The sequence below is a fragment of the Thamnophis sirtalis genome, unplaced genomic scaffold (genome assembly GCF_051295495.1).
Source record: "Thamnophis sirtalis isolate CommonGarterSnake01/CBP01778 unplaced genomic scaffold, rThaSir2_p1.2 scaffold_4, whole genome shotgun sequence".
Taxonomy (NCBI): Eukaryota; Metazoa; Chordata; class Lepidosauria; order Squamata; family Natricidae; genus Thamnophis; species Thamnophis sirtalis.
This window is the reverse complement of record NW_028261384.1, coordinates 142,644,901-142,663,934: the sequence shown is the minus strand read 5'-3', so window position 1 is coordinate 142,663,934 and position 19,034 is coordinate 142,644,901. Positions and strand designations below refer to the sequence as shown.

General features: G+C 55.5%; 3 protein-coding genes across 3 annotated transcripts; 1 reads left to right on the top strand and 2 right to left on the bottom strand.

Annotated features, from left to right (window-relative positions):
* Nucleotides 1–477: 477 nt before the first annotated feature.
* Nucleotides 478–3,776, bottom strand: LOC148046949 (UDP-GlcNAc:betaGal beta-1,3-N-acetylglucosaminyltransferase 7-like). Its single transcript, XM_087715044.1, has 3 exons — nt 3,766–3,776; nt 1,042–1,580; nt 478–929 (listed from the first exon to the last, which is right to left on the bottom strand). The coding sequence occupies exons 1-3, from the start codon at nt 3,774–3,776 to the stop codon at nt 478–480; spliced, it is 1,002 nt and encodes a 333-aa protein (XP_087571170.1).
* Nucleotides 3,777–4,257: 481 nt separating this feature from the next.
* Nucleotides 4,258–10,566, bottom strand: LOC148046948 (beta-1,3-galactosyltransferase 5-like). Its single transcript, XM_087714325.1, has 3 exons — nt 10,534–10,566; nt 9,788–10,393; nt 4,258–4,831 (listed from the first exon to the last, which is right to left on the bottom strand). The coding sequence occupies exons 2-3, from the start codon at nt 10,377–10,379 to the stop codon at nt 4,374–4,376; spliced, it is 1,050 nt and encodes a 349-aa protein (XP_087570451.1). The 5' UTR covers nt 10,380–10,393; nt 10,534–10,566; the 3' UTR covers nt 4,258–4,373.
* A 4,636-nt stretch (nt 10,567–15,202) lies between these two features.
* On the top strand, nt 15,203–19,034 carry LOC148046947 (beta-1,3-galactosyltransferase 5-like). The gene is made up of 2 exons (XM_087714324.1): nt 15,203–15,869; nt 17,902–19,034. Exons 1-2 carry the CDS (start codon nt 15,278–15,280, stop codon nt 18,357–18,359), a joined length of 1,050 nt encoding a protein of 349 aa, XP_087570450.1. The 5' UTR covers nt 15,203–15,277; the 3' UTR covers nt 18,360–19,034.

Sequence of the window (19,034 nt, the reverse complement as noted above, 5' to 3'; positions counted from 1 at the left end):
CACAGGTCTAGAGCATGTGTGCCAGCTGGGGAATTCTGGGAATTGGAGTCCAGAGGGCTTAAAACCAGGTTGGAGGGCCCTGTTTTAAATGAACACTGGAAAGGCGTCAAAAGTTGCTTTTCCTGCACTGGCCGACCTCTCTAGGAGCCCCAGAAACACTCGTTTCTCCCCCCCCCTCCCTTTATCAATTAATTGGTGGTGATGACCCCACGGGCATCTTGGCGTCCTCTCTGGCACTGCTGGCCGGGGCGATTGTGGGCGTTGAAGCCCACGAGCCTTAAAACGTTGCCCAGGTTGGGCGCTTCAAGCCTTCAGACAGACCCTCCTGCTTGGGAGACGTTTTTAATAACCGAATACGGAGAAGGGGCTTTGGGAGACGGAGGAAGCCAGTGCCGATGGGGGGTCTTTCCCAGCTCCAGTTGACCAACTCCGTCCCGGGGGAAGGACGGCGTAGCTTGGGCACAGAGGCGCCTGCGTTCACTTGGGCCAGTCTCGCGCGGAGTCCCTGAGCTCCTGCCAGACTTCCGTCATCCTCTCCACGGGGACCCCGTAGACCACCAGGGACTTCTGGTAGACGGTGAGGTGGTCCTGCATCTTCTCCCAGGCCCGGAAGTCTCCGCTGTGCTTATGGGGCAGCTGGGCGGCCAAGGCCAGGAAACCCCAGTAGGCGTCGCTGAGAGGGAAGGTGGGCAGCCGGAGGGAGGCCTGGTAGAGGGCAGGCAGGGCAGCGCCGGGCACCAGGAAGCCCTTTTCCAAGGCGAAGTGGGGGTAGTGGGCCAGGGGGAAGAGCGGGAAGGGAATGGCGTCCCGCCCGATCCTCTTCACGGCAGGGTGGTAGCGGATGTGGCCGTGGATGAAGCGGGAGGCGTCGGGCGTCTCCCCGAGGAACTTCGTCAGGGCCACAGGATTCACGAAAACGTCGTCCTCGCCTGCAAGGAGAGAGCACCGCAGTCGGCCGCCATGCCTCAGACTCTTCCGGTTGGGCAAAGCAGAAAGCAGAGGCCCCTGGCAGGGAAGCCCCCTCTGCCCTGGGCAGCTTACCTTTGAAGACGAAGGCCGCCCGCTGGCAGTGCCCGTGCACCCACTGGAGGAAGCAGCGCTCCTTGAGGGGCAGGTTGCTGTGGGACTCCGCGAAATCCCACATCAGGATGTCGCCAAAGACGCGGCTCTCCTGCGCCACCAGCTCCAGCTGCTTCTGGTTAGACACGGTCCCCAGGAGGAAAAGGGTCTGCAGCCAGAAGCCCCCCACCTCCGCCGCCTGGGCCCAGGTGCGTCTCAGGGTGGCCCTCCCGCCGCTGGAAGCCGGATGGGATTTGATAGCCAGGAGCAGCAGCGGGAGATGGGAGGGCCCCTGGCACAAGCCGTCCGGGGCAATCGCCTCCCGGCACCGGTAGAGCTGCAGGTGAGGGTAGAGGATTCGGTAGATGCTGTGGTTGAGGTAGAAGGTGAAGGTGTCGTCGGCCAGAACTGGGACGGGCTCAGGCGTTGCCAGGAGGGCCGGCATCTTCCTCAGGGCGGAGGTGAGCAGGAGGACGGCTGCCAGGCCCAGCGTCACCCACCGGATGGAGACACGGCTGAGCCTAGGAAACGAGGCGGAGTGAAGGCAGGACTCTTCGCGCGAATGGGGTTGAACCCCACCGTCCTGAAAGGCCGGGCCCACGGAGCCAGGAATTGGTGCTGCCACCCACAACCAGCCAGCGCTCAGGGGGCCCCCACGGTCTCAGGAAACGGTGGGCACCACAGTGCAGCGATGGCAGCAGGGAAGGCCAATACACAAACACACAAACACACAAACACACACGGTTCCTGTACAAACCAGGATCAAGCAAGCCGACATTTCCAATTATTTCCCAAGCCACGGTTAAAAACGTTTTCATTCCCCAATGTCCGCAGCCTGTTTCCCCCTCCCCTGCCACCCCCCGGGCAAAGAAAATAACCCTCCAAGCTTAGAAATACTCCAAGGCTACACCCAGGTGCAATTCCAGCCTCCACTGCCCAAATCTCATCCATTCCAGCCGTTGCCAAAGGCGGAGGAAGTTTCCACTTCGGTTCTTATCGGCCGTGGAGCCTCTGCTGTCCAAAGCGAAGAGTTGGGACGTTTGCAATGAGAGCCGGGACCCCCTGCCAGCCCCACAGGGAGCCCTCCGGCCCCAGAGGTTCCCCCAGGAGGGATTCCCTTCCAGGCCTTTGGACAATGGAGACCAGCAGGCACCTCGGCTCTTCCCTGGGTGGGCAAAGAGAACCGTTCCCCCCACCTCCAAAAAAGGGAGCCCCTCCCCCAAATTGCAGGGGGGAGGGGGGGCTTTGCAAGGACCCACTTGGAGCTACCCTCCCCTTTCCAGGCTTGGCGTGGGTGGGGAAGGAAGAGAAAGGGCTTAGCAAGGGCTGGCAGGCCTCAGGCCTTGGGGCCCCATGGCTGCCCAGCCCTCCCCCCCCTTTGCCCCGGGGAAGCCGGCCGGACCCCAAAGCGCACCCACCTCCTGGGCATCAGCCTCCTGCAGCTCCTCCCGGGAGCCATCTTGGGGGAGGGTTTCCCCAGGGAGCCCTCACCCCCCCCCAAGATGGCTGCAGACAGGCATCCCAGCCTCACCATGCGGGGGACTCTGCTGCCCATCATCCAGCACACGGGGGGGGGGGTGGAGGGGAAGAGATGCAATGCAGCCGGGGGGGGGGCGCGGACAGCCCCTTTAACCTAGAGCCAAGGTGGCACAGTGGTTAAAAGCAGCACTGCAGGCTACTGCTAGATCAGCAGGTCAGCGGTTCAAATCTCACCGGCTCAGGGTTGACTCAGCCTTCCATCCTTCCGAGGTGGGTAAAATGAGGACCCAGATTGTTGGGGGCAATATGCTGACTCTCTGTAAACCGCTTAGAGAGGCCTGAAAGGCCTATGAAGCGGTATATAAGTCTACTGCTATTGCTATTGCTATTGCCTTCAGTCGGGGGGCTCCGATCTCACCTAGAGTGGGCTGCAGGGTGAAAACCCAAGCAGCCCCCAGGCCAAATACGGGCTTCAGAAGGCACCCCCACCCCCACGGCTCTGCCTGGCTCACTTTGCCCCCCACCCCCCCCCCGGCTGAGCAGTTCCAGTGCCCACCTGGGAGGTTGGATCCCCCCCCCACTTGGGTGAGACCCCCCAATTGAAAAGTTGCCAGGATCTTGGCAGTTTCCACCAGGTGGGCTGCATTCCTATGGGGCTGCTCTGGAAAGGGGGATAGGCTGGGGGTGGGGGAGCCCCGGAGCTTATTGGGGGGGGGAGACACACACGACTGGCTCTCCTTCTCATCAGACTAACAGGAAGCAGGTGGGGAAACCTGGGGGGGGGGGCATGTGACAGGCATTGTCCAGAGCCAGCCTGAAAACAGTGAGGGAATTGACTCCTGATGGGGGGGGGGTCCAGGGGAGGGGGGTGAAGGGGAAAGACCCCTGGATGAGTCAGGCCAGGCTGCTTCAACCGCCCCCCCCGGGGGGGGTTCTGGGGAGGGTCCGATTCCAGGAACCTGGGATGATTCAATCTGGAGGGGAGGGGGCTGCTGTAAAAACACTTGTAGGATTGGGAGGTGCCCCCCCCCCTCTCTGCAAGAGGATCCCTCTGGAGTGGGGCAGGCCCCATCCACTCACCCCACACTCTATGGACACAGGCCACTTCCAAACCCCCCCCCCACCCCCCTTCTCAAAGCAGGAACTCGGCTCGGGAGGGCAGAGAAACGGAGAAAGTGGGGGATGCCCAGCACAGCCTCAAACCTGCGCCAGTTCCTGCTTCTTCACCTAGCTGGCATCCTGCCATAAAACACAGGGGAGGCGGGCAGGAATTGGGGAGGGAAATGTGCGAGCATGGAAGGGAGGAGAGAAACGTCGAGAAAAACCAGAGGTCTCCAACCGCCTGGGAACAGAATGCAAAACGACATCGACAAGCGCCAGACACCCAAGGAGTTCCCAGAACACCAAAAAGGCCTCCTATTGGACACTGGAGAGCTGATCGCGGGGGACGGGGATATTGAAAAAGTGCAACCTTTGCATGTGAATATTCAGATCCAGCTTTATTTTTGCTGCAACCACTTAACTTTAGTAAAAAAAAAAACTATCACTTCAATCGTATGGAGTCGAGGGTCTTCCTTTCCTAGCAGTCTAAGTTGGGGCAAGCCTGACAGTAGTGCTGATTTTTATGTCCACTTCGTCACAGTGATGTGTTTCCTAATTCCTGAGGGGGGGGGGCGGAGGAGGCTGACTCATGGCCACTCATGTCCTGCTCATGTGTCCCAGAACCTCGCCGGAAGTGGACCAGCCTTTTGGTCAAGGTGCTTCTCTGGCCCGGAGGCTACCGAGAACCTGTTCCATCCACCAGTCGGGCGGGATCACTGGTCTGTCTGCAGGCATTAAGACCAGGTCCAGAAGTCCTTTGTGGGGCTCTCCAGCTGCTTCCAGACTTCCTCCATCCTCTCCAGGCTGACCCCGTGGATGCAAATGGAGTGCTGGTAGGCCGAGAGCTCATCCTTGGGGATGCCCCAGGCGCGGAAGACCTGGTCGTGCCGGTGGGGGATCTTGGCCGCCAGCGTCAGGAAGCCCAGGTAGACGTCGTCCAGGGGGAAGACGGGCAGCTCCAGTGAGGCTCGGTAGAGGGCAGCCAGCCCCTGATGTGACATGATGAACCCCCCTCCGGAGGCAAAGTTGGGGTACTTGTCCATGGGGTAGAAATCCCTCGAGATGCCGTACTTGCTCCACCTCATGACTGCCGAGTGGACCCGGATGTTGCCGTGGATGAAGTGGGAGGCGTTGGGCGTCCGGCGGAGGTAATCGGTCAGCACCTTGGGGTTCACAAAGAGGTCATCGTCCCCTGAAAAACAACGTGGCATTTAGTTCCGTGGAGCGTGGCAGGTCCTCACGGTCCAGCTGGTCTCCCTTTCCAAAGGAATGGCCTCAGGATGGAGCTTTCGGACTCTAGAACCAAAACCGGCCAGGTGGGAGGGTGTCAACATGGGAGCCTGTGCCCCCCCGAAAGCTCTTGCAGATTAAAAGGGGTGGGGCTTGATCCACCACCTTGGCTTTCTCCCCCCCCCCCCTAGCAGGTAACTCTTGCACCTGCTCACCAGTGCCATACGGGGGAACGGTCAGTGCGAAGAATTGACATCAAATAATTGTTCTACTTCTACGTTGATGGCAGGATTGGGGTCCGGCTTCAGCCGCCAGTCAGCCTTGGCACGTGCCAGGCAGACGAAGCCCCCTCCCCCCCCAGGCAGCATATATCCCCCCTACTATTTAACATATACATGAAACCGCTGGGCGAGATCATTCGGAGGCACGGGATAAAATACCATCAATACGCGGACGACACACAGTTGTATCTGTCCGCCCCGTGCCAACTCAATGAAGCGGTGGACGTGATGAACCGGGGTCTTGAGGCTGTTAAGAACTGGATGAGAGCTAGCAAACTGGTACTCAACCCAGACAAGACCGAGTGGCTGTTGTGTTTCCCTCCCAACAATTTGGCCAGTGTTCCATCCCTCAGGCTGGGGGGTCAAAATTTACACCCCTCAGATAGGGTCCGCAACTTGGGAGTCCTCCTGGACCCACAGCTGACTTTTGACCATCATTTGTCAGCTGTGACCAGGGGGGCATTTGCCCAGGTTCGCCTGGTACGCCAGTTGCGGCCCGACCTGAATCGGGAGGCCCTCACAACAGTCACTCGTGCCCTTGTGATCTCTAGGCTGGAATACTGCAATGTGCTCTACATGGGGCTGCCCTTGAAGAGCATCCGGCGACTTCAGCTAGTCCAGAATGCGGCCGCGCGAGTGATTGTGGGCGCACCACGGGTCGCCCACATAACACCAATCCTCCGTGAGCTGCGCTGGCTACCTGTTGATCTCCGGGTGCACTTCAAGGTGTTACTTACCATTCATAAAGCCCTCCATGGTAATGGATCCGACTATCTGAGAGACCGCCTTCTGCCGATTACCTCCCTTCGTCCCATCAGATCGCATAGAGTAGGCCTCCTCCGAATTCCATCCGCCAGTCAGTGCCGACTGGCGACTACGCGGAGGAGAGCCTTCTCTGTTGCGGCTCCGACACTATGGAACAATCTCCCTGTGGAGATCCGCACCCTCACCACCGCCCAGGCCTTCCGCACGGCCCTCAAGATCTGGCTATCCCGTCAGGCCTGGGGATAAGACCCTAATTTCGCCCCACCCGAATGCTGAATGAATGTTGTGTTTTATTGTTTTATTTTATTATATTCCACATTTTCTTTTTGTGTTTTGTCTTGCACTCCCTTCCTATAAATTGTAAGCCGCCCTGAGTCCCCTCAGGGAAAAGGGCGGCCTATAAATGTCAAATAAATGAAAAAAAAAAAATGAAATATGCGCCCCAGGTTGACTTCCAGAAGGTTGTGTCTGTGCAGGGAGGGTGGAACTGAAGCAGCCAATGAGCACGTGGGATGTGCAATTAAATACAGGCGCAAGGCTTAGAATGCAGAGGGGAGATTAGGAAAAAAGATAGAAAAGATTGCAACAAAAGAAAGCAAGAAGGATTTAAGGGCCTGGAGGTTAAACACACAAAGGACGGTTGCAGGAATTGGGTGTGTCTCCTTTAACGAAAAGAAGGAACAGGGGAGACAGGACAGCAGTCAGGACAAGAGAATGACAGAGTTGGAGGGGACCTTGGAGGTCATCTAGTCCACACACACCCCCACCCAGGGAGGAGACCCTACCCCATTCCAGACAGACGGCAGCCCAGCCTCTTCTTGAAAGCCTCCAGGGATGAAGCTCCCACAATTTCTGAACAAGAGAAAGAGCCAAGGTGGCACAGTGGTTAAATGCAGCACTGCAGGCTACTGCTAGATCAGCAGGTCAGCGGTTCAAATCTCACCGGCTCAGGGTTGACTCAGCCTTCCATCCTTCCAAGGTGGGTAAAATGAGGACCCAGATTGTTGGGGGCAATATGCTGACTTTCTGTAAACCGCTTAGAGAGGCCTGAAAGGCCTATGAAGCGGTATATAAGTCTACTGCTATTGAACAATGTTAGAAAAACAGAGCTGGAAGGGGCCTTGGAGGCCATCTAGTCCAACCCCTGCCCAAGCAGGAGACCCTCCTACCCCATTTCTAAAAGAAAGGAAAAAAGAAAGAAGGCAGGAAGGGAGAAGGAAGGAAGGGCAGAATAACAGTGTGAAGGGACCTTGGAGGTCATCTAGTCCAACCCCCCCCCACCCAAGCAGGAGACCCTACCCCATTTTGGCATATAAATCCAATAAACAAACCAACAACCAACATTTCTGACCGATGACAGTCCAGTCTCTTATTTATTTATTTATTTATTTATTTATTTATTTATTTATTTATTTATTTATTTATTTATTATTTATTTATTTATTTATTTATTTATTTATTTATTTATTTATTTATTTATTAGACTTACATACCGCTTCATAGGGCTTTCAGCCCTCTCTAAGCAGTTTACAGAGTCAGCATATTGCCCCCAACAACAATCCGGGTCCTCATTTCACCCACCTCGGAAGGATGGAAGGCTGAGTCAACCTTGAGCCGGTGAGATTTGAACCGCTGAACTGCGGATCACAGTCAACTGAAGTGGCCTGCAGTGCTGCACCCTGACCACTGCACCACCTCGGCTCTTCTTGGAAGCCTCCAGGGATGAAACTCCCAAAACTTCTGCAGGCAACTTCTGTTCCCATGGGTTGATTGTTCAGAAAATCTCTCCTTATTTCCAGGCTGAATCTCTCCTTGATCAGTTTCCATCCGTTATTCCTTGTCTGGCCTTCGGGGGCTTTGGAATACAGCTTCACCCCCCCCTCCTCTCTGCGGCAGCCCCTCCCTCAAATATTGTGTTAGGAATATAATTCTAACGGTTGGGTTGGCAACATATAACTCATGTAACAATGTTGTTCTACCTGTTTCTTTAAAGCATACTGTAGCATGTGATTGGTTGCCATTTCCTCAATCGGCCATAAGAGGGAGCCAGAATGACTGTTAGCTCTCTGTTTGTTAGATGCTGATCTGATCTGAGTGTTTTTGGAAGCTGGGTATTAGAAAGTGCCGTGTGGCTATTGTAAGTTTTGCAGCTGCTAGCAAACTTTGAGTACTGAACTGATTATATGATACTAGACGATGTTATTTGGATTATCCCTTAACTGAAAGACGTTGATGACCGACTGTCTTATCCGTGAATGACTTGGACTGTTTGATGGGCTCTGATACCTCTATTTCCACGAAAGTAAAAGCCTATTCAAACTGCAGTGTCTCTGCATGCTGGTTTTGTGTGTTCTCCAACACAACTCTCACAACGCTTCTCTGAACGGACTCGCTCTCCCAACAGGGAGCTAACCTAACATATTGGAACGGTGCTATCGCCTCTGCCCTGGTCATGAGGTCAGTGCTCCAATATTTGAGGGGCCGCCACAAAACCCCTGACGGCAGGGCAAGAATTGGGTGACCAAAACTGGGTGCAGGATTCCAGGTGTGGCCTCACTTTATAACGTGGTAATAATCCTTTGCCTGGTTTTGATTATCAGCCTCTGTTTATACAATCAAAGGTGGCGTTTGGCTCTTTTGGCGGCTGCCGCTGCACACGGCTGGCTGGTGCTTTAAGTGATGGCCCACTGGGACTCCCAGGTCCACCTCCCGGCTCCGTCTCTTTTGGAGCCTCCCGGCTCCGTCTGTTTTGGAGCCACGTCTCACCTAATCTCTCTTTGTTTTTTCCTACCCAGGTGGAAAACTTGGCTTTTATAAAGACTGGGAAACGCCTAATAAGTCGTCATACTTTTCAGCCCATCTGTTCCTATTCGAAGTCCTAGCCACCTCATTATTTGGTGTTGCCTTAATTCCTTCTCTCTTAATTCAAATCAATTTAAATGTAAATATTGAAAAGATTGGAAGCGGAACAGCCTCCGGATAAGGAAGAACGAACGGCAAACCATTCAGAGCAGAAGTTTAGGGCCCTTCAGTCCCCTGGCTGCCCCCTTCCTTGGCTAAGGGGCCATTTTCCCTTTCCTTCTTAACTGCCCCCCCCTTTCTCTTGGTTTTGGGGAGCCAGAAGGGAAGAAAAACAAACAACTGATGGAAACTAATCAAGGAGTGGAGCAACCTGGAATTAAGGAGAAACTTCCTAACGGTGAAGACAATGAAACATTGGAATGACCTGCCACCAGAAAGTGGGGGCTCTCCATCTTCGGAGGTTTTCAAGAAGAGGCTGGACTGCCACCTGTCTGAAATGGTACAGGGTCTCCTGCTTGAGCAGGGGGTTGGACTAGAAGACCTCTGAGGTCCCTTCCTTGGTCTGCATTCTTTGAGCTCTGCAGCAAACCTGCTTTTCGTCAGCTTTCTCTCTCCGAAAGGGGGCTGCTCACTTTTGGGGAGCTTGGAGACTAACGTGGCTCCCCCCCACCCCCCCTCACCTCAAAGGCCCACAGCTGAGGAAGAGGAGGATGTGATGACACAATGCTGAAGGAGACACCCCCCCCCTCGCAGGGCAGCCTTATCCCAAGTCTTCCCATAGTTAACTCTCTCTTCCCTTCCGATTTGCTCCCTAGCACTGGGTTGGGGGTTTCATTCCCCCCTCCACCACCTGCACTCCAATTGACCTGAAATCCACCTCTCACCTGCTTGCTCACCAGGAGTGAATTCTCTTCCAAGGAAAACAGGTCCAGTTAAACCCTTGCTGGGTTCAGACAACCAATTAGCCTACATCCCAGTCGCAGGAAGTGGTGGGAATCTGCTTCCAGGTACACGGAGCTCAGGGCACCGTGCGAAGAGAGCCCCACTGGGGTGGCACCTTGCCCACTTACCTTTGAAGACGAAGGCCGCCTGCTGGCAGTGCCCGTGCACCCACTGGAGGAAGCAGCGCTCCTTGAGGGAGAGGTTGTGGTGGGATTCCACGAAATCCCACATCAGGATGTCTCCAAAGGTCCGGCTCTCCCGCGCCACCAGCTCCAGCTGCTTCTGCTTGGGGGTGGCCGCCAGGAGGAAGAGGGGCTGCAGCCGGAAGCCTCCCACCTCCGCTGCCTGGGCCCAGGTGCGTCTCAGGGTGGCCCTCCTGCCGGTGGAAGCCAGATGGGATTTGATAGCCAGGAGCAGCAGGGGGGGATGGGAGGGCCCCTGGCACAAGCCGTCCTGGGCAATCACCTCCCGGCACCGGTAGAGCTGCAGGTGAGGGAAGTGGGCTTCGTAGAGGCTTCGGTTGAGGGAGAAGGCGAGGGTCCCATCGTCCAGGGTGATGGTCTCTCTGTGGGTGGCAGTGGAGGGGGCAGGGGCGCTGGGGGCCAGCTGCTCCTTCTGCCAGCTGAGGAACAGGAGGAGGGAGGTCAGGGCCCCCAGGGTCAGCCCCCAAAGCTGGCAGGCTCTGCGCCTGGTGACCTGGGGGAGGGGGGAGGGAGCCATGGGCCACGAGGAACCTGCGCAAAAGGAGGAGAAGCCCTCTTTGAGGAGAGACCCAGAGGCCCCCCCCCCTGGGCTGCAAGGGATCTCCTCTCCCTCCCTCCCTCCCCTCCTCCTCCCTCTTCTGCCTCCCTCCCTTCCCAGACCCTGGCTTCACCTTCCTGGGACCTCCGAGAAGAGATACGGTTCCTTCTCCGGCTGCCTTGTCTACGTCTCCAGCCCACTCTTCCTCCTCCCCCTCCTGAGCGCCTCCTTCCTTCGCCTTCCGACCCTTCCCCGGGAGGAGGCTGGGCGACGCTCCCCTTTGACCAACCGGCGCCAGCCCTTCCCTCCCTGCCCACCGCCTGCCTGCCTTCCAGTAAGGGAGCCGGGCTGGGGTCCGGGTGCCGCCCGGGGCGGAGGCTCAGGCGCTCCTCGGGAACTCCGACGGCGCCTTTCTCCCAGCGAGCGGCTCCCGCAGAAGGGCGGCTGCAAAGCTCAGGCGTGCTGGGCAATGGGAGCCCCGCATCGCCCCGCATCGCCTCGCAGCCCAGCCATCCCTGCCGAAGTGGCTCACCCGGGGAAGAGCCGGCCATGGAGGGCAGTGCGTACTTCCGACGGCTTTTCTCCCCTGCGGCCGTCCGGACTGGCGGTAGGAGGAGGAGGAGGAGGAAGGAAGGTGGAGATGGTGGAAGAGGAGGAGAAGGGGAAGAATGGGAGAGCGGGAGAAGGAAAATCTGGGCACCGCGTAGCCCCGAGGGGCGATGCCAGCACCGGGGCAGCCACCTGCGCACTGCCAGTCCCTTGCTCCTTCTCTTCCTTAGACTAACAGACTAGGAGGGTTGGAAGGGCCCTCGGAGGTCTTCTAGTCCAGCCCCCTGCTTAGGCAGGAAACGCGACACCACTTCAGACAAAGGTTTCTCGGTCTCCGCAGCTCTTCCCCTCAACAGAGACGGGGGGCTGCGATCCACCCAGGCTCCCTTTACAAGCCCCCCCCCCGGGGGGAGGGAGCTGCTTCTCTGGCGGACGGAGCGGAAGAGCCCCGTGTTACCCGAAAGACGTTGGAGCCGTTGAGCCTTTGAGCCCCTGCTGGGAGAAGCCTCGACGGAGCCCAGGCTGGAGACTTGAATTAGACGGGGGGGTCTTCAGACCTGGCTGGACGGCTATTCTGGGAGTGGGTGGGTGGTCCATGCCAGCCAAGCGGGAGCAAAGAGCCCGAATGCCCACCGGGCGCCTCCGCCGCTGGCATCTCTGCACAGTTAGGCGCAAAGAGCCCGGAACAGCGGAGCGCAGGGAGAAGCTGCGCCTGGGGCCGAGCGAGGCCGGGGATCCCGTCCACAAGACACCCCCCCCCCCAATCACAGAGAGGAGGAACCCGAGCTGCTCCCCGCGGGAAACGCCTGGGATGGTCCCGGAGCGCAAAAGGTTTCTTTCCGGGGACGCAGCGCCGCTCATCCACCCGGCTGAGCCTCTACCCGAAGACGCGGCTGGGGAGGCTTACGCAGAAGAGTCCCCCCCCCCCCCTCGCCGCTGGCAATTCCTAGACACGCAATAGAAAACATAAATATAGCACAAAAACAGGATGTAACTACATACAGACAGCTTCTCACCTTAGAAAGAGGTGTGTTACAATTAAAACCCTTGAATGTACTAAAAGAGGAAAAGGCTATTCAAACACGGTTTCAGTATGGGCAGTTACAGGCCAGATGGAAAAAGGATAAAAAAAATCGGTTTTATGCAAAATGAGGATAATTTATTAAAACAAATTAGAGATCAGAGTCCAATGCATATAAAGAGACTATATAATGCATGAATAGAAATGGATTCCGAAACAGAATTAGTTAAAGACTGTATGATAAAATGGACACAAAACTTTGAAGAACCAATAATGTTGGATACATGGGAAAAGATCTGGGTAAGAAATGTAAAATTTACACAAGCCCCAAATTTGAGAGAAAACTTTTATAAGATGTTTTATAGATGGCACTTAGATCCTAAAAAACTGGCCTGACCACATGTGGTAGTATGAGCCAGGTATCTGGTGACATTTCCAACACTTTTCTGATTTATTCTTAAACATTCTTGCGATTCTGGTCGGGGGTAGATGCCACCTGTAAAACATCTTATACAAGTTTTCTCTATATGCAGTGGACATTGTCATTTTGTAATTTTGAGACCACAATTTCTGCCAGTTCTCTAAATCAATCCCATACTTAAAAAATTTCCCCCAAGCAATCATAGTTTCTTTAACTTGTTCTTCATGCAATTTAAACTCCAATAAATATCCATATAGTTTTTTAATTACTTTTTCATCGGTACCTGTTAGAATTTTGTCTAGCTCAGTCATTTTATTATAGAGACCTTTAGTTTTTCTATCTTCATTATATCTAGATTGTATCTGTACATATGAATACCAGTTCATTTCCATCCCTTCTTGCTTCAACTCTTGACTAGATTTGAGCTCACCCTCTGCATTCAATAATTCTATATATCTAACTGTTTGTTCCTTTTTATGTATTATCGGATACGAGAATGCTTCAATTGTTGATGTCCAGACTGGAATAATAACCACATGGTTATTTTAGAAGACATTATATAAGGGAGGCGTTGTTGTTAAACTGGGAAAAGATTAAAAGATTACATTATTTTAAAAAAAAACCTCAGTTATTCTTGTTAGGTATAATTACTGATTGTACAGTTATAGAGATTAATTTGCTTTTGCATTTAATAACTGCAGCAAGACTGCTGGTGGCGCAATACTGGAAGAAGGAAGATTTGCCTACTATTCAAGAATGGACATTAAAAGTCACAAACCTAGCAGAGATGGCTAAAATATCAGCATATCTTAAGGATCACTCAAATGAGAGATAGAAACTGGAGTGGAGAAGATGGATTGACTAGACTCAAAATAAATACGGGACTAAGAAATTCCAGATAGTTTATAACTGAAGGAACAAGGAATGATATAATCTGTTTAGAACTAGCCTAGCAAGGAGGACTTAAAGGTCAAATGATAGAGGATATTAATGTTTTACTTTTAAGTTTACTTTAGATTATTTTTATTAAATATTTATACCCTGTATTGGTTCTGGGAAGTCGGGGGGAGGGAAGGTTGGGAGGGGCGGGGTTTGGGAGGGGAGGGGAGGGGGAGGGAAGTAAACATTTGTAAAAGTTTTTTTTTCAAAATTTTCAATATTGGTGATGAAGCCCCCCCACCTCCTAGTGGCAAGCTGTTCCCCTGGTTAATTGTCCTCACTGTTAGGAAGTTTCTCCTTAATTCCAGGTTGCTTCTGTCCTTGTTTAATTTCCATCCATTGCTTCTCCTCCTCCCTTTTGAGTTCTGTGGAGAATAGGTTGACACCCTGCCCCTCTCTTCTGTGGGGCAGCCCCTCAAATATTGGAAGGCTGCCATAATGCCACCCTTGCTCCTTCTCTTCCTTGGACTAACAGACTAGGAGGGTTGGAAGGGACCTCGGAGGTCTTCTAGTCCAACCCCCTGCTTAGGCAGGAAACGCGACACCACTTCAGACAAAGGTTTCTTGGTCTCCGCAGCTCTTCCCCTCAAGAGAGACGGTGGGCTGCGATCCACCGAGGACCCCTTTACAAGCCCCCCCACCCCGGGGGGGGAGGGAGCTGCTTCTCTGGCGGACGGAGCGGAAGAGCCCCGTGTTACCCGAAAGACGTTGGAGCCGTTGAGCCTTTGAGCCCCTGCTGGGAGAAGCCTCGACGGAGCCCAGGCTGGAGACTTGAATTAGACCTGGCTGCCTGGACGGCTCTTCTGGGAGTGGGTGGGTGGTCCATGCCAGCCAAGCGGGAGCAAAGAGCCCGAATGCCCACCGGGCGCCTCCGCCGCTGGCATCTCTGTAAAGTTAGGCGCAAAGAGCCCGGAACTGCGGAGCGCAGGCAGAAGCTGCGCCTGGGGCCGAGCGAGGCCGGGGATCCCGTCCACAAGACACCCCCCCCCCAATTCGAGCCTCTACCCGAAGACGCGGCTGGGGAGGCTTACGCAGAAGAGTTCCCCCCCCCCGCCGCTGGCCCGCTTGCACCTCGGGACCCCCCCCTCCTTTGCTTGGGACTGGGGGGGGGGGGCGAGTGAGTCCCAGGGTCTGAGAGGCTGCGGGGAGGGGAGGGGGGCAGAGAGTCCCGGGACTGCAGCGCCCCTCGGGGCTACGCGGTGCCCAGATTTTCCTTCTCCCGCTCTCCCTTTCTTCCCCTTCTCCTCCTCTTCCACCATCTCCACCTTCCTTCCTCCTCCTCCTCCTCCTCCTCCTACCCCCACTCCGGACGGCCGCAGGGGAGAAAGACCGTCGGAAGTACGCACTGCCCTCCATGGCCGGCTCTTCCCCGGCTGAGCCACTTCGGCAGGGCTGGCTGGGCTGCGAGGCGATGCGGGGCGATGCGGGGCGATGCGGGGCGATGCGGGGCTCCCATTGCCCAGCACGCCTGAGCTTTGCAGCCGCCCTTCTGCGGGAGCCGCTCGCTGGGAGAAAGGCGCGGCGGAGTTCCCGAGGAGCGCCTGAGCCTCCGCCCCGGGCGGCACCCGGACCCCAGCCCGGCTCCCTTACTGGAAGGCAGGCAGGCGGTGGGCAGGGAGGGCAGGGCTGGCGCCGGTTGGTCAAAGGGGAGCGTCGCCCAGCCTCCTCCCGGGGAAGGGTCGGAAGGCGAAGGAAGGAGGCGCTCAGGAGGAGGAGGAGGAAGAGTGGGCTGGAGACCTAGACAAGGCAGCCGGAGAAGGAACCGTATCTCTTGTCTGAGGTCCCAGGAAGGTGAAGCCAGGGTCTGGGAAGGGAGGGAAGCAGAAGAGGGAGGAGGAGGGGAGGGAGGGAGGGAGAGGAGACCCCTGACTCTTGCAGCCCAGGGGGGCCTCTGGGTCTCTCCTCAAAGAGGGCTTCTCCTCCTTTCGCGCAGGTTCTTTGTGGCCCATGGCTCCCTCCCCCCTCCCCCAGGTCACCAGGCGCAGAGCCTGCCAGCTTTGGGGGCTGACCCTGGGGGCCCTGACCTCTCTCCTCCTCTTCCTCAGCTGGCACAAGGAGCAGCTGGCCCCCAGCGCCCCTGCCCCCTCCACTGCCACCCACAGAGGGACCATCACCCTGGACGATGGGACCCTCGCCTTCTCCCTCAACCGAAGCCTCTATGAAGCCCACTTCCCTCACCTGCAGCTCTACCGGTGCCAGGAGGTGATTGCCCAGGACGGCTTGTGCCAGGGACCCTCCCATCCCCCCCTGCTGCTCCTGGCTATCAAATCCCATCCGGCTTCCACCGGCAGGAGGGCCACCCTGAGACGCACCTGGGCCCAGGCGGCGGAGGTGGGGGGCTTCCGGCTGCAGCCCCTCTTCCTCCTGGCGGCCACCCCCAAGCAGAAGCAGCTGGAGCTGGTGGCGCGGGAGAGCCGGACCTTTGGAGACATCCTGATGTGGGATTTCGTGGAATCCCACCACAACCTCTCCCTCAAGGAGCGCTGCTTCCTCCAGTGGGTGCACGGGCACTGCCAGCAGGCGGCCTTCGTCTTCAAAGGTAAGTGGGCAAGGTGCCACCCCAGTGGGGCTCCCTTCGCACCATGCCCTGAGCTCCGTGTATCTGGAAGCAGATTCCCACCACTTCCTGCCACTTGGCTGTAGGGTAATTGGTTGTCTGAACCCAGCAAGGGTTTAACTGGACCTGTTTTCCTTGGAAGAGAATTCATTCCTGGTGAGCAAGCAGGTGAGAGGTGGATTTTAGCTCAATTGGAGTGCAGGGGGGGGGAATGAAACCCCCAACCCAGTGCTAGGGAGCAAATCTGAAGGGAAGAGAGAGTTAACTATGGGAAGCCCTGGGATAAGGCTGCCCTGTGATGGGGGGTCTCCTTCAGCATTGTGTCATCACATCCTCCTCTTCCTCAGCTGTGGGCCTTTGAGGTGAGGGGGGTGGGGGGATCCACGTTAGTCTCCAAGCTCCCCAAAAGTGAGCAGCCCCCTTTCGGAGAGAGAAAGCTGACGAAAAGCAGGTTTGCTGCAGGGCTCAAAGAATGCAGACCAAGGAAGGGACCTCAGAGGCCTTCTAGTCCAACCCCCTGCTCAAGCAGGAGACCCTGTACCATTTCAGACAGGTGGCAGTCCAGCCTCTTCTTGAAAACCTCCGAAGATGGAGAGCCCCCACTTTCTGGTGGCAGGTCGTTCCAATGTTTCATTGTCTTCACTGTTAGGAAGTTTCTCCTTAATTCCAGGTTGCTCCTCTCCGTGATTGGTTTCCATCAGTTGTTTCCATTTCTTCCCTTCTGGCTCCCCAAAACCAAGAGAAAGGGGGGGGCACTTACCCCACAGACACATTAAAAATAATACGAGAGTCATCCTAGACATAATAGAGAATTTCAAGGCGCATCCAGAAAAGCAAATGGTTTTCCTTGATGCACAAAAAGCATTTGACAATGTAATCTGGAAATTTATAATAACACTATTGGACGAGATGAAATTCGCAGAAAAATTTATAAAAATATACAAGGATTTTATAACACTCAGACAGCCAAAGTTCTGATGAATGGAGATCTGAAATAAAAAAAGGAGTCAGACAGGGATGCCCTCTCTCTCCTTTGCTGTTTATATTGACTCTGGAAATTTTACTAAATGAAATTCGGAAAGACCAGGGAATAAAAGGTTTAAGACTCAGAAATGAAGAATATAAGGCCCAAGCCTATGCCGATGACTTAGTATTTGTTCTAGAGAGCCCATTAGTATGCAGCCTGAAATTAATTCATCCCTGGAGGCTTTCAAGAAGAGGCTGGACTGCCATCTGTCTGGAATGGGGTAGGGTCTCCTCCCTGGGTGGGGTGTGTGTGGACTAGATGACCTCCAAGGTCCCCTCCAACGCTATCATTCTATTATTCTGATTGCTATCCTGTCTCCCCTGGTCCTCCTTTTCATTAAACAAGACACACCCAATTCCTGCAACCCTCCCTTGTGTGTTTAACCTCCAGGCCCTTAAATCCTTCTTGCTTTCTTTTGTTGCAACCTTTTCTATCTTTTTTCCTAATCTCCCCTCTGCAATCTAAGCCTTACGCCCGTACTTAACTGCACATCCCACGTGCTCATTGGCTGCTTCAGTTTCACCCTCCCTGCACAGAAACACCTTTCGTGAAGTCAACCTGGGGCACATTTGCTGCCTGGGGGGGGGGAAGGGGCTTCGTCTGCCTGGCGCGTGCCAAGGCTGACTGGCGGCTGAAGCCGGACCCCAATCCCGCCATCAACGTAGAAGTAGAAAATTATTTGATGTCAATTCTTCGCACTGACCCTTCCCCCGTCTGGCACTGGTGAGCAGGGGGGGGAAGGTGGTGAGAAAGTCAAGGGGGGGGGATGCACCTGGTGGATCAAGCCCCGCCCCTTTTAATCTGCAAGAGCTTTCGGGGGGGGGACAGGCTCCCATGTTGACCTTCTGACCCTCCCACCTGGTTATAGAGTCCGAAAGCTCCATCCTGAGGCCATTCCTTTGGGAAGGGAGACCAGCTGGACCGTGAGGACCAGCGCAGGGGCGACCTGCCACGCGCCACGGAAATAAATGCCACGTTGTTTTTCAGGGGACGACGACGTCTTTGTGAACCCCAAGATGCTGACCGATTACCTCCGCCGGACGCCCAACGCCTCTCACTTCATCCACGGCAACATCGGGGTCCACTCGACAGTCATAAGGGGCGGCAAGTACGCCGTCTCAAGGGATTTCTACCCCATGGACAAGTACCCCAACTTTGCCTCCGGAGGGGGGTTCATCATGTCGCATCAGGGGCTGGCTGCCCTCTACCGAGCCGCGCTGGAGCTGCCCGTCTTCCCCCTGGACGACGTCTACCTGGGCTTCCTGACGCTGGCGGCCAAGATCCCCCACCGGCACGACCAGATCTTCCGCGTCTGGGGCATCCCCAAGGATGAGCTCTCGGCCTACCAGCACTCCATTTGCATCCACGGGGTCAGCCTGGAGAGGATGGAGGAAGTCTGGAAGCAGCTGGAGAGCCCCACAAAGGACTCCGGGGCCTGGTCTTAATGCCTGCAGACAGACCAGTGATCCCGCCCGACTGGTGGATGGAACAGGTTCTCGGTAGCCTCCGGGCCGGAGAAGCACCTTGACCAAAAGGCTGGTCCACTTCCGGCGAGGTTCTGGGACACTGCCACATGAGCAGGACATGAGTGGCCATGAGTCTGCCTCCTCCGCCCCCCCCTCAGGAATTAGAAAACACATCACTGTAAATGAAGCGGACATAAAAATCAGCACTACTGTCAGGCTTGCCCCAACTTAGACTGCTAGGAAAGGAAGACCCTCGACTCCATACGATTGAAGTGATAGGTTTTTTTTTTACTAAAGTTAAGTGGTTGCAGCAAAAATAAAGCTGGATCTGAATATTCACATGCAAAGGTTGCACTTTTTCAACCTCCCCGTCCCCCGCGATCAGCTCTCCAGGGTCCAATAGGAGGCCTTTTTGGTGTTCTGGGAACTCCTTGGGTGTCTGGCGCTCGTCGATGTAGTTTTGCATCCTGTTCCCAGGCGGTTGGAGACCTCTGGTTTTTCTCGACGTTTCTCTCCTCCCTTCCATGCTCGCACATTTCCCTCCCCAATTCCTGCCCGCCTCCCCTGTGTTTTATGGCAGGATGCCAGCCAGGCGAAGAAGCAGGAACTGGCGCAGGTTTGAGGCTGTGCTGGGCATCCCCCCCTTTCTCCCTT

Bases quoted from the DNA above. Each gene is read 5' to 3' on its own strand.
- LOC148046948 (XM_087714325.1), bottom strand. From the start codon at position 10,379: ATGGCTCCCTCCCCCCTCCCCCAGGTCACCAGGCGCAGAGCCTGCCAG. The intron at 4,832-9,787 runs GTAAGTGGGCAA...GTTGTTTTTCAG, and splicing joins GGCGGCCTTCGTCTTCAAAG to GGGACGATGACCTCTTTGTG.
- LOC148046947 (XM_087714324.1), top strand. From the start codon at position 15,278: ATGGCTCCCTCCCCCCTCCCCCAGGTCACCAGGCGCAGAGCCTGCCAG. The intron at 15,870-17,901 runs GTAAGTGGGCAA...GTTGTTTTTCAG, and splicing joins GGCGGCCTTCGTCTTCAAAG to GGGACGACGACGTCTTTGTG.
- LOC148046949 (XM_087715044.1), bottom strand. The intron at 930-1,041 runs GTAAGCTGCCCA...CTCTCCTTGCAG, and splicing joins GGCGGCCTTCGTCTTCAAAG to GCGAGGACGACGTTTTCGTG.